General features: G+C 41.2%; 1 protein-coding gene across 1 annotated transcript in view; it reads left to right on the top strand.

The window, feature by feature from the left end:
- XPO7 (exportin 7) overlaps positions 1–12342 on the top strand; it is a 4001819-nt gene that overhangs the window by 3806156 nt on the left and 183321 nt on the right. The window contains exon 25 of the mRNA XM_044082110.1: positions 3860–3958. Coding sequence (XP_043938045.1) covers positions 3860–3958 — 99 coding nt within the window. The remainder of the gene's footprint in view (positions 1–3859; positions 3959–12342) is intronic.

The following is a 12342-nucleotide window of genomic DNA, read 5'->3' on the forward strand; positions in this document are numbered from 1 at the left end:
GAGAAAGAAGAGTAAGGAAAAGGAGAGAGAAACAAGAGGATGTTCTTCCTTTTCTGAGATGAAACTTGTAAGGTTCTCCCTTCTGACCTCCTGTTACTCCTCACTAGGATCCATCGGTTCTTTTCAGAGCTCTTCAGATTGTAACTGGGAAAAGATAATGAGAGTCTTTGTACATATGAATGTCATTGCATTTTTCTTTACATCTTCAACAGGATGGGTTGGCCTTAGAAAAGCTTTTTTCATCATTACAGGAGGTTACAGAACTTTTGCCTTTTTTAGAGCTTCCTACATTGTCAGTGGCAGGACTGGAACTAAATTGTCTTACTCACTTGACTCTGATGTTGATGGAAACCTGCCTCTGACTTCTAAACTGTGTATCACCAGCACTGTCTTGTTTGGGGTCATCAGCATTCAAGACACTGCCTCTAGTCTTGGCCTCAAAGCATTCATGTCTCCATATTCAGTATTGTTGATGTCTACATTGACATGTTGCTGACCCGGAGGTCCCTGCTGCCATTGGATTTAGCTTCAGCCTTTAAGTTTATTAAGATGATGATGGTCAGCCCTACTGTACAGGCGGGGGATGCTCTACCAATTTCAGCTCTGACACCTAGCAGTCTGCAGGCTTTTCTGCACATCATCTTTTTGAGCGACAATTTAAATCTAAAGGTCTTAAGCAAACCCTCCAAGAAGATCTTCATGAATCTTCGAGTGGTTTGGATGAGTTCCCTCCAGAACCCTTCGGTCTTACAGCATCCCACCCCCTGTCGTTCATCAAATACATGTTTTTTATGATAGCTTAATCACGATTGAGAGTGATTCACGTTTTTCCATATGTGGATGAGTGGCTTCTAGATGGCACGACAAGGGAATCACTACTATCCATTGCTTCATTTGTGTCTGTTCATAGGAGTTTCAGTACACAGACTGTTTGCTTCACTTGTGCCTAATGTAGGCATTTCACTAAACATGGAAAAGTCTAAACTAGAGACTTCATAAACTTTGATTTTCAAAGGGTGCCATCTGGACATGAGAGCATGTGTTGTCAAATTCCCAGACTAAAGCTTTGTAACTTTGAGCTGTAATTCCAACCTTTCTCATTTCTTTTCCACCAGCTTCTCTCATTTTAAAAGTCCCTGATCTTCGGGCAGCTTCTGTTATACTTCTTGTGAGATTTTATATGAGGGTGCTACAGTGGACTCTCCAGCAGACAGTGGTTTCAGTCAGTAGACTTAAACTCCTATCCCCCTTGCCTTCTTTTGAAGACATTTAATACAATGGATATCCCCAACATTTTAGCAGAGAGACCATTTACCTGACTACAGCAGTCTTCTTGTGGAGGGTTGCATTTCAAGGAGAGAATGGTCCAGGATAGGTAGACTCAAGAAAGGACCAGTCTTCACATAAATGTTGCAGAGATGAGAGCATTCAACCTCGTATTGAAGACCTTCAAGGTCTGCTTTTTACTGGGTGCAGTTTTCCACTCACTCAGAACATATCAATAGGCTGGTACATCATCAAGCAGGGATGGTGAAGGTCTTACCTCCTATGTCAAGACACCATCATGTCCTTGCAATAGGCAATCTTTTCTCAGAATTTTCTGGTGGCAACATACATTCCAAGGTGAACCAACTACCTAGCAGACAAGATCAACAGGGGGGATGCTCCACCAGTTCCAGCTCGGACTTCTATCTGTCTGCAGTCTTTTCTGCACATCATCTTTTCGAGCACAAGATAAATCTAAAGGTCTTAAGCAAACCCTTTGAGAAGATCATCATGAATCTTCGAGTGCTTTGGATGAGTTCCCTTTGGTCTCACAGCAAGTAATTCCTCAATCCATCAGTATCACACATGATAGTTAACTGCTGGGCCAGCCTTGTGACCTTTTTGCATCCCTGGCCATCTCCAAATGTAGAAATAATTTTATCCTCATCCGTGCACAGGAACAGTCACCAAGGAATGCTGTGATTGGTTGCTGGTCTTCCGTAACTAACCAAAGCGAGATGAGATTCTTTAGAAAGCTTCTCTGCACCGGGCTTCAGTAATCCTCCTAGCTTCATTTAGACAAAGGCAAATTTGGTTCCCCCTCATATGGCCTCACCTCAGTAAGCAACCCTGGCTTCTAGACCTGCAATTTTCTCCCTTCCCATCTGTCTGATGAGCCTCACTCAGATGTTTACTCATTCCTTTCTTCCTTCCTTCAAACTAATCGCATGCTTTCCCCCAGTTCCAGTGATGGCCGCAGGTCCAGCTTATACTTCCAGAATGGTCCATAGTCTGTCAATTCTGCAGAAAGACTCTGTGCACAAATTCCACAAAATTAATGGGGAAAATGTTCAATGTGGGCTTATTAAATGGATTGGATCCCTTCTATGCACCAGTCCATTCAGTTTTAGTATTTTGTCTTCTCTTTTTGACTTTGACTTCAGTTCTCTGGGATCGAAGTTCATCTGGCCACCATTTCCATTTTTTCAAGGATTCAATTCTTCCTTAGTAGCACAAAAAGTCCATAAAGCATTTTTCAAAGTTACCTACCTGCTACACCCTCCTATGATCGTACTCCTCTGTGGGATCTCATTTTGGTCCTAGAAGCAGCTTTTTAACCAAATTGATTTTTTTTCCTGGAAGACCTTGTTTCTAGTAGACTTATACCTCTGCCAAAATGATTTCAGCCTTGCATCTCCTTTTTTCCAGACCCATTTAGTTTTCCACAAGGAAGGGGCATCACCTAAAAAGAACAACAGTCCTTCCTTTATGCCAAAGGTTGCTTCGTATCTTTCCTCTCCATCAAACCATTCATCTTTCCGTCTTTTTTCGAAATACTCCAACAAGGGAGAACACTAGCTACACACCTTGGATACACCAGAATAAAGCAGTCAGAAAAGACTGTCTGCTGTTCATCTCTTGTGCATCTTCCAGTCTGTGACAAAAGACTTCCAAAGTGACTTTTTGCAGATGGCTTACAGATTGTACAAACTGTATACCAATCTAATAACAAAAGCACATTGATAAAACCAAAAGCTCTCATACCAGTAGATCTATTGGAGCTTCCACAGCCTTCGTCAGAAACTCCTCAGTTGATGATATTTGTGTAGCAGCAATTTGGCCAGTGTTCTACTCCTTTGCCAAACTTTACATATGGGCTGTGATTTCCTGGCCTGTCTTTTCCTTCAGGACTGCCATCCTTAAGGGCATTCTGTCATAATTTCACCAGAAAACTGGGTGGCTGGGGAATATTTCCCAACAGTCAAAGTGGACAGATGATATAGTGCAAGATATTGAAGTAATAAATAACCAGGGTTTTGGGAAGTACATAATCACTAGTCCATCCATTTTGACAAAGCCACCCTCCATTCTCATTCTCGCTGGACATAGTTGAAAGCACGTCTCCTCTCATTTCTGTGTTCCAAGTGCTTATTATGTTCTGTGTTCAGGAGTGCAATAAACTAAATCTGAGGATACAACTGGGACATATACATTATGGAAGGAGTAGGGAAGGAGCTTGAGCTCTTGGAAAGGAGTCAGTTTGCCAAATTGGATCTGCCTTGCAGCATACTCCCAACAGTCTAAGTGTCCAGACTAGGGATAATGAAGATCCATCATTATGATAAATACGTAACATTTTTTTTCATGAATTACAGATGTGTATTTTTTTGTAAAATGTTATGGTGCATATCCCAACTTAAGATTTGTAAATGCAAATGTATACTTGTAATAAATATTTATCTCTTCAACCGCCTTCAGTCTTGTACCAGGATGTTTTATTCTCTGTTAAATTCAAAGTAAATTGTTAAAATGAACAAAATGTGGTATTGTCAATGTAATTCTTGATTAATTGTTTTAAAACTTTTTCATTTAGATGCTGTCCACTGTCCTGAACATAATAATTTTTGAAGACTGTAGGAACCAGTGGTCAATGTCTCGTCCTTTGCTTGGTCTCATTTTATTAAATGAAAAAGTAAGTAGTGTAATATTTTATTCTGAACTGTGGTGTGAAAGATATGTAATAGAACATGTCCATATAGAAGGAAAAAATGCTCTCTCTCAAACCCTGACTTATGCAGCAAAGGGTTTGGCACACAGCAGAGCTTTACTTGACGGAGCAGAAACATGACCCTTGAAAGCAAGTCTGAGTGTAGTATACAGAGAATAATGAACAGGCTAAGCCACAGGTGAGCTGCTTGTTGGGAAATGGCATCATCAACTCTAAAATCCCAGATTTACAGGCATGAATTGTAATGATGGCCTTTCCATCTCATAATTTTATTTGAAGTACTTAAGGGCCTTTCTTTCTGATAGTTAGGTACAGCTTTTACACAGAAGAGGGTCTTGGTAGTCAAAGTGAGATGTTGTCAGTCTTCACATAATTATTGGCTGTGGGCTCTGTTCCGAACCTTGGAACCAACTCAGCTGTTTTTCCAGCTCGTGCCTCCTAAAACTCAAGAGCTATGCTCTACCCATAATGCTCCTTACTAAATTACCTCAGATCTCGTTTGCTGCTTTGTTGAGTTAGATGCGTCCAACTTATCTTTTGAGTTTTGCAATTGTAATATTGTAAGTTTCTAATCTTTTTCTCTTATCTCCTTTTTTTGTATAAATATTCTATAATGTCCTTCTATTCACATGTTGCAGTATTCATAACAGTAGGGAGTTGCTGCCTGCAGCGCCGCATTCCGGCCAGTATACCCAAGTCTTTCCTTCAGGAGGGTACGTGTAACGGCCCTTGTCAGGGCCATAAACAAGCGTTGGGTATAAAGGTGACGTCTGCACGCACCCTTCTCAGAATTTACCTGCTGCAGTGAACCCCGGACTCCTGTTCGCCAGTTCCAAAAGCAGATTGCGTTTTCAGACAACTGTTAAAAGTCTTCAGACCAGACCGTTTTCCTGCTGAAACAGATAAGTGCCCTGTTGGGTTTTTTCATTACCTTTGATTATTGCTAAGTCTTACATGTCAGCTAGAAAGGGGAAGTGCACTTGTGGGAGACAAATTCCTCACAAGGACGCGCACGAGAAGTGCGTTTTTTGCTTAGGCGAGGCCCACGGCCATATGTCCTGCCATATTTGCAAATCCTTTGTTCCGAAAACCCTTCATAGCCATCTTGCTGCACTAAAATTGTATTTGCGCTCAGTATGAAAGGGGGGGGTAGGCTTGTCCAAAGAGCCACCGAGGAAGAAGGCCAAGAAAGTTAGGCCGGAATCCAATCCAATAACCTGTAAAACTGCACGTGTGTTTGCTACGAGTATTTCGCAAATGCTCTATCCCTCTAGCCCGTTCAATAGTCTGAAGTAGTTGTACTCAACGAATTTCAGACCTTTATTGATAGTTTCACCTGCTCAGTGTAACAGTTTGCTATATTTCAAACATTTTGTTTAGGCTCTTACTGAACGAGTCTGGTTAAACGCTTGTTATGTTTCAAAGATTTTGTTCAGGCACTGACTGAATGAGCGTGGGCAAGCGTTTAAAGCTGTATCCAGTAATCATATGCAGGCCAAGCCAGCATATATACACTACCCTTCCTTTTGTTTTAAAGACTAATATGACTATCCTCCTCTATATATTAGTCGTGCTAGCCTAACATTTTTCTTGTCACTACCTCTACGTGTGTGCTGCACAAGCCTACACTAGCAAATAGTAGCCGATAATTTCTTTTTAATTTATGAGATAACAGCTGCGCATAAACTGAATTCCCAGAAGTAAATCGGCCAACGATTGTATGCTTATGCTGCGCTTATCAATTAAATTGCTGGATTTTGAAACGTTGTCTTTTTAATGTGGTTGTTTTCCTTCTGCTACCTGCTTGATTTGTTGTAGCATAGTTGTAGCCAGTTGAGTTATTGCTGTAGTGCTCTATAACGAGGGTCTCAACACAAAGGAGAGAAAGAAAAAAGAAAAGAGAACAAACAAAAAGTTATTTCATGCTGTAAGACTGTTGAGTTGTATTGCCTTCTGCCACTTGCTGGATTTGTTATAGTATGTATAGCTGTTTTATCTCTTTCACAACCTAATCTCACCTAGAGTACTTGTTATTTACTAGCAGATTATTTTGTTTTTTTTTAACTTGTTAAATGCTACTGTAGAAAGGCAACGTGAAACAGTTTTTGTTATTAAACATATTACTTTCTCTCTATACTTTCTCTTGCCCTCTAGCTTCCTTGCCCTGAAAACCCCCTGTGACCTTGCCTGTCCTGGACGCTCACTCCAAATAGCAATAAATACCAAGCTCTGCTGACTCATCCCCTTAAAGGGAATTTGAAATAAGAAGGGACTAAGGAAGTATGTGTTACTGCTGCTAAACCCTTATCTTTGTGATATTGTATTCTAGTCCCTGCTTGGTTATCAGCACGCTCCCTGACCAGGAAGCCAGCAGCCAAACCCCTCTGTTTTCCCTAAGAGAATTACAGGTGTACTTTTAGCATTTGACCACTGAATGGCACCCTCTCTCCTCCATTCTTGACTCCACACATCTCTTACGTGTTTACCATTCTCTACAAGTGTAACCTCTACTGTTTCTCACCCCCTTTCTGTCCTCTTGACTATTCTATCCTAATAAGCCGTTGTTTCCTGTACTTACCTTCTCCAACAAACAGTCCACTGATTGTTGATTGTTTCTCGCTCTGATTCTGCCTTCCTTGGCTCTACCCGCTTCGTTCGCCCTGCGGGCTCACTCCGCTCCCCTATCCTGCCCCCTATTCTCACCCGCCCCCAGTACCTCTACATTTATACCAATGTAACCACACCCACCACAATATCTAGCCAATTAACTTCCACCTCCTAGTTAACTCCTACTCCCTTCCCCACCCCCGACTTACCCTATAACTATATAACCCAAACCACCTATCTGGTTACATCTTTCAACTACACTCACTGACAACCCAACTATATCCAACTACTCTTCTAATCTCCACCCCATTCCAAAGGTTTACATATCTTATTAAACCACTTTAAATATCACCCCTTTACAACCACATTCTACTCAGTAACTTCACACTATCTCACAACTGCAATCTATAACATTCCACACCATTATGTTCTCCAAATCCCCATCTATACTCATGCTGTTGCTACTACTTCCCTCTATATCCTACTTCCACTACCTTACTCAGCCCATTCACACTATACACTCACAATGTTTTCATGTAACAAATCATCACATGTCACCTCCCCTAAAATCTCATATCTTAATATCTCCTCACTTGTACACTATCAGCAACCATCTACTCTTTCCTTATAAACCTATCACCCTGAATAAAAATACTTCTATCACTTCACCTAATAAACTCTTCAACATCTTAATTAAGCCTAGCATATACTTTAAACAATCCAAATACCTCTGCAACCCAATCCTATACCTAATTACCACACTATTATCAGGTGACATACACCCCAATCCTGGCCCACCCACCTCATCCACCACAATTAAAGCCATTCTGTTTACCTCACTAAATTCCCAAAGCATTGTGAACAAAATCCCAAATCTCCATGCATGGCTTACTCGCATCAAACCTGACTTCCTATCCATCTCTGAAACATGGCTAAAACCCCACATAAAAGACTCTGAAATAATAACACCAAACTATTCAATCTTAAGAAATGATAGAACCCATAAAAAAGGAGGTGGAGTTGCTCTCCTATATTCATCCTCCTTGTCTGTTATCCCATATAACTAACCTATTCCCCACTTCAATAATGCTGAAATACTCCTAGCATTATTTCAGGTTAATATACACAAACACATATGCATAGCCTCCCTCTACATTCCCCCTGGTGATAATATCACAATACTTGAAGATATCCTACTTTGGCTCTCTTCTAACATTTCAAATGAAATAATAGTCTTGGGAGACATGAATATCAATTGGGCCTCCATCCAAGCTCCCACAAATCCACTAAATATCAACCTTTACAACTTCTCACAGCTTATTAACACCACGACCCACCCCTCAAAAAACCTATCCAATGGTAGCATACTTGACTGGATCTTAGTCTCCCACCCTCAGCATTATTCTGATAATGGCACCCTCCCAGACCCACTTGGTGACCATCTACCAATTTACACATATAGGTTCATAGGTTCATAGATTAGTACTAGGCTAACCGCCCTTGCGAGTCATTTTAAGCCTAGCCAATTATCCCTTGTGAGACTCAAACCCTGCACCTTGTGTTTGTATGGCAAACACCTTAACCACTAGGCCACCCTCCCGACCCAAGGTAACCTGCTTGATGTTCGTAGGTTCATAGATAGGTTCATAGATTAGTACTAGGCTAACTGCCCTTGTGAGCCATTTTAAGCATAGCCAGTTATCCCCTGTGAGATTCAAACCCTGTACCTTGTGTTTGTAAGGCAAACACCTTAACCATTAGGCCACCCTGCCAACTCTTCACCCATACTCCAAACCCATAATTTCATTACTTTTCGTAACCAGAAAAATTTCAACCCCACAGCCTTCACTGATTCCCTTAAATCAATAAATTGGAACACCTTAAAAGCTCTGCCCTTAGATAATGCTGTTGCTCACTTCAATTCAACCTTCTTAAAAATCCTTGACATTCACACCCCCTTACAAACTAAGAGAATAAAAACCAAAACTGCCCCTTGGCTAACAAAAACTACTCTCATAACCATGAAACGCAGAGATAAAGTTTGGACTTCTTACCAAAAAAATAAGTCTCCCCTACATCTAAATGAATATAAAACACTTAGAAATACAGTAAAAAAGCTTATTACCACTGACCGACAAAATGACTTCTCTAAACTCCAAAACAGCAGTACAACAAACCCACAGAAATTCTGGAAAGGAGTCGCTACCCTTCTCAGTCCAGGCAAAACTGACAACCCCAGCCCAGACCCTAATGCTCCTGACATAGACTTAGCTTCACAATTTAATTCCCTTTTCATCAACTCTATTTCAAAACTAACTTCGACATTCTCTAACAACACCAGCCCCACCGCCTCACCCTCATCTTCCTCTAATTACTCCCTTACCTCTTCTCCAACATCCTCACTCTCTCCTTGTCATCAACTACCTTCCTGTAATACCCTCCCTTTTCCTCTCTCTCCTTTTTCTCTACAACCTATTTCCATATCCACCATTAAAAAATTCCTTCAGAAGCTTAAGCCATGCTCCAACGCCCCAGACAACTTACCATCATATTTTCTTAGTATAGCCGCAGAATCCATTGCCTACTCCATTAGTATTCTAATCAACCACTCTATACAAGAATCCATAGTACCCCAAATTTGGAAAAAGGCTTATATCATACCCTTACATAAGGGCGGCAAAAATAGCAACACAACTAATTTTCGTCCCATAGCCATCTTATCACCCATCTCTAAAATCCTAGAAAAATGTATCCAACAACAAATCCTACCATATCTCATAGACAATAACCTATTAACTCCAACACAACACGGCTTTAGACCTGGTCATAGTACTATGACAGCCCTACTCTCCTTCCTGGAAATCGTAAATAAAGCCCGTGACTCTGGACACATTGTCTCGACCCTTCTACTTGACTTCTCTAAAGCCTTTGATACTATCTCTCACAAACTTCTTCTAACTAAACTCTCTCAACTCAACCTATCTCCCTCCTCTTTAAATTGGTTTTCCAGTTACTTATCCAATAGATACCAATCTGTCAAATGGAAAAAGGCCACCTCTTCCTTCCTAACTACCCCAACAGGAGTTCCCCAAGGTTCCATATTAGGTCCTCTCCTCTTCAATATATTCATAAATGACTTCCATAACTCTATCCCTTTCTCAAATATCATTCAATATGCGGATGATTCCACTATCTGCTCTGCAACATCCCTTCCCATACTACAAAAGCTAACACAAGACGCATTCTCTATCACAGAACAATGGATGAATCACAATCACCTAGCACTAAATGCCTCTAAAACTAAGCTAATGATTTTCACTCCCACCAAAAACACCTCTATCCATTCTAACACTTTTTCTATCACTAGTCATAACAACACAGCTTTGGAATTGGTAACTGAGACTAAATTACTTGGGGTACAAATTAATAATAAACTCAAATTCAACTCCCACCTACAACTTAATATCAAGAAAACACATCAAAAATTAGGTATGCTGTACCGACAAAATCGCTATCTCACACCATCCACCAAAATCACTCTTGCCACCTCATTTCTTATCCCTTCCATTCTCTATGGAGCTCCACTCTTAACTAACTTTCAATCCTCCCTTAAAACTCAACTCTCCACATGCTACAACAAAATAGCTAAATTCGCTACTAGCCAAAAGTCCTCTAGTCACCACTGCTCTTCCCTCCACAAACTAAAATGGGTAGAACTATCAAACCATCTCACCTGCACATAAACTCATTTTCAACCCCTCACTTTGTCCATCCCTATCCTCTACTTTTAAAATGCATCTACCTAACCGAACACTAAGATCTAACAACCAAAATCTAATAGAATTATACAAACCAAGCCATCCCTCTGGGAAAAAACTCCTATCCTACAGGTCTAGCTTGTCTCTGGAACTCTCTTCCACCACTCATTCGTACCATCTCCAATCACTCTACATTCAAAAAATCTCTTCACTCTTACCTTTTATCCCAGTGGGAATGCTCCTGTTCTTACCTTTTATCCCAGTGGGAATGCTCCTGTTCTCACCTTTTATCCCAGTGTGAATGCTCCTGTTCTTACCTTTTATCCCAGTGGGAATGCTCCTGTTCTCTCCCAACATAATCTCCACAACTAAACATTGTCCACCTCTCTGGTCACATCCATGCTACCTCTCCTACCACAATCTCTCTCAGCTTGTACTAACATCTCTCTTAAGCTTGTACTAACTTTGCACCCTCTCTAAATTTTACCTTTATATACTAGAACTCTTGTCTCACACTAAATTGTATCACTTGTAAATTTTTATATCTTAACCAAAAGCCTATTTTAACCTGGTTTCTAGAACTATACTTACTTGTTGTTCACTTGTAAACCTTGTAATCTATATATATGTATAACCTAGTGTAACTTGTTTACTGTAAACTTTGTAATTTTTAATGTATAACCTAGTGTAAATTACTGGAGCTTTTCTCCCCAGGACTCCATTGAAAACGAGTTCATCTTGGCCCAATGGACTATCCTGGTAAACCAACTGCAAATAAATAAAAAATAAATAAATAAATAACTCTGCACCTCAGGCGTCCAAGAAGGTTCTTGAAGCTGATGAAAGCCCGGCATCTTCCCAGACATCTGTTTCCAAACCAGGCCCTGGAACCTTAATGGAAGCCGGGGTGGTGGAAACTTTTAGTACATCCACTGAGGCTGTTCAGCCATCAGGTCCTGATGAACCACTTTACAGGTATCAGAGGAAGAGTACTCCTCTTCAGATGAATCTGTTTCATATGAATCCCAAATAGAGTCCCCCAAATGGTAGGCATCTGAAGTATCTGGCACCAAGAAAAGATACTTCAACCTTTTACAAATGGAGCAACCTTCTCCTTCAGCAGTGGCCCTCTTGCTACCTGCCTTCCATGATGCTTTCTTGGCTGCTTCTCTATCCTCTGACTCTCAACCACCAGCTTCCACACAACCGGACCGATTCTACAAGGTCCCTCAGGATACCCTATACCTCATTAGAAACCAACCAGCAGACCCAGCAGATGTTATTTGTGTTTCACTGTTGCAGTCATCACACTTGGGTTATCTGCCTGCAGGTAGCCCTCAGTCGGCCCGAATACCAGAGACTTAGTATTTCTGCGTCAGTTGCTGTCGCTCCAGGACTGACATCAGGTCGTAAGGGGTATTGAAACAGGCAGCCGACGCCATTACATCAGTCTTTCTTGCCGAGGAGCCCAAAGCAGAAATAGTTCGCACAAGTGCCGGTCGGCCACTACCTGAGTTTTCGTTTCCGAATTTAATTATCCTGAAGTCTTCTAAAGGTAAGTAACCCCGTTGGGGATCCTTTTTTCTTGCTCTAAACGATGTCAGAAAAAAGTTAACAATTTTCTTGCCTGTGGAAAGCAAATACCACACCGGGATTTCCATTTTTACTGCGTCACCTGTTTGGGCCCAGACCACGACATACTTCGCAGTCTGTTTTGTGCCGTGTTCAACTCCCAAACTATTCGTCGTCGGGCCCTTATTGTCACTAAATACTTTCGATGTTCTTGGTGTTTCACTGTTGAAGTCATTACATTTGAGGTAATCCTGCTGGCAGGTTGCCCTCAGTCGGCCTGAATTCCAAAGTCTTGGGTCCTGCGTCGGTTGCTGTCGCCCCTTCCCTGACGTCAGGTCATCAGGGGTATAAAAGATGCAGCCGACGCCATTTTCTTCAGTCTTTCTTGCCACGCGGTGCCCGAAGCAGTTC

This window comes from Protopterus annectens, chromosome 9.part0 (assembly GCF_019279795.1).
Source record: "Protopterus annectens isolate FY-2018-M chromosome 9.part0, PAN1.0, whole genome shotgun sequence".
In the NCBI taxonomy this organism is placed as follows: domain Eukaryota; kingdom Metazoa; phylum Chordata; order Ceratodontiformes; family Protopteridae; genus Protopterus; species Protopterus annectens.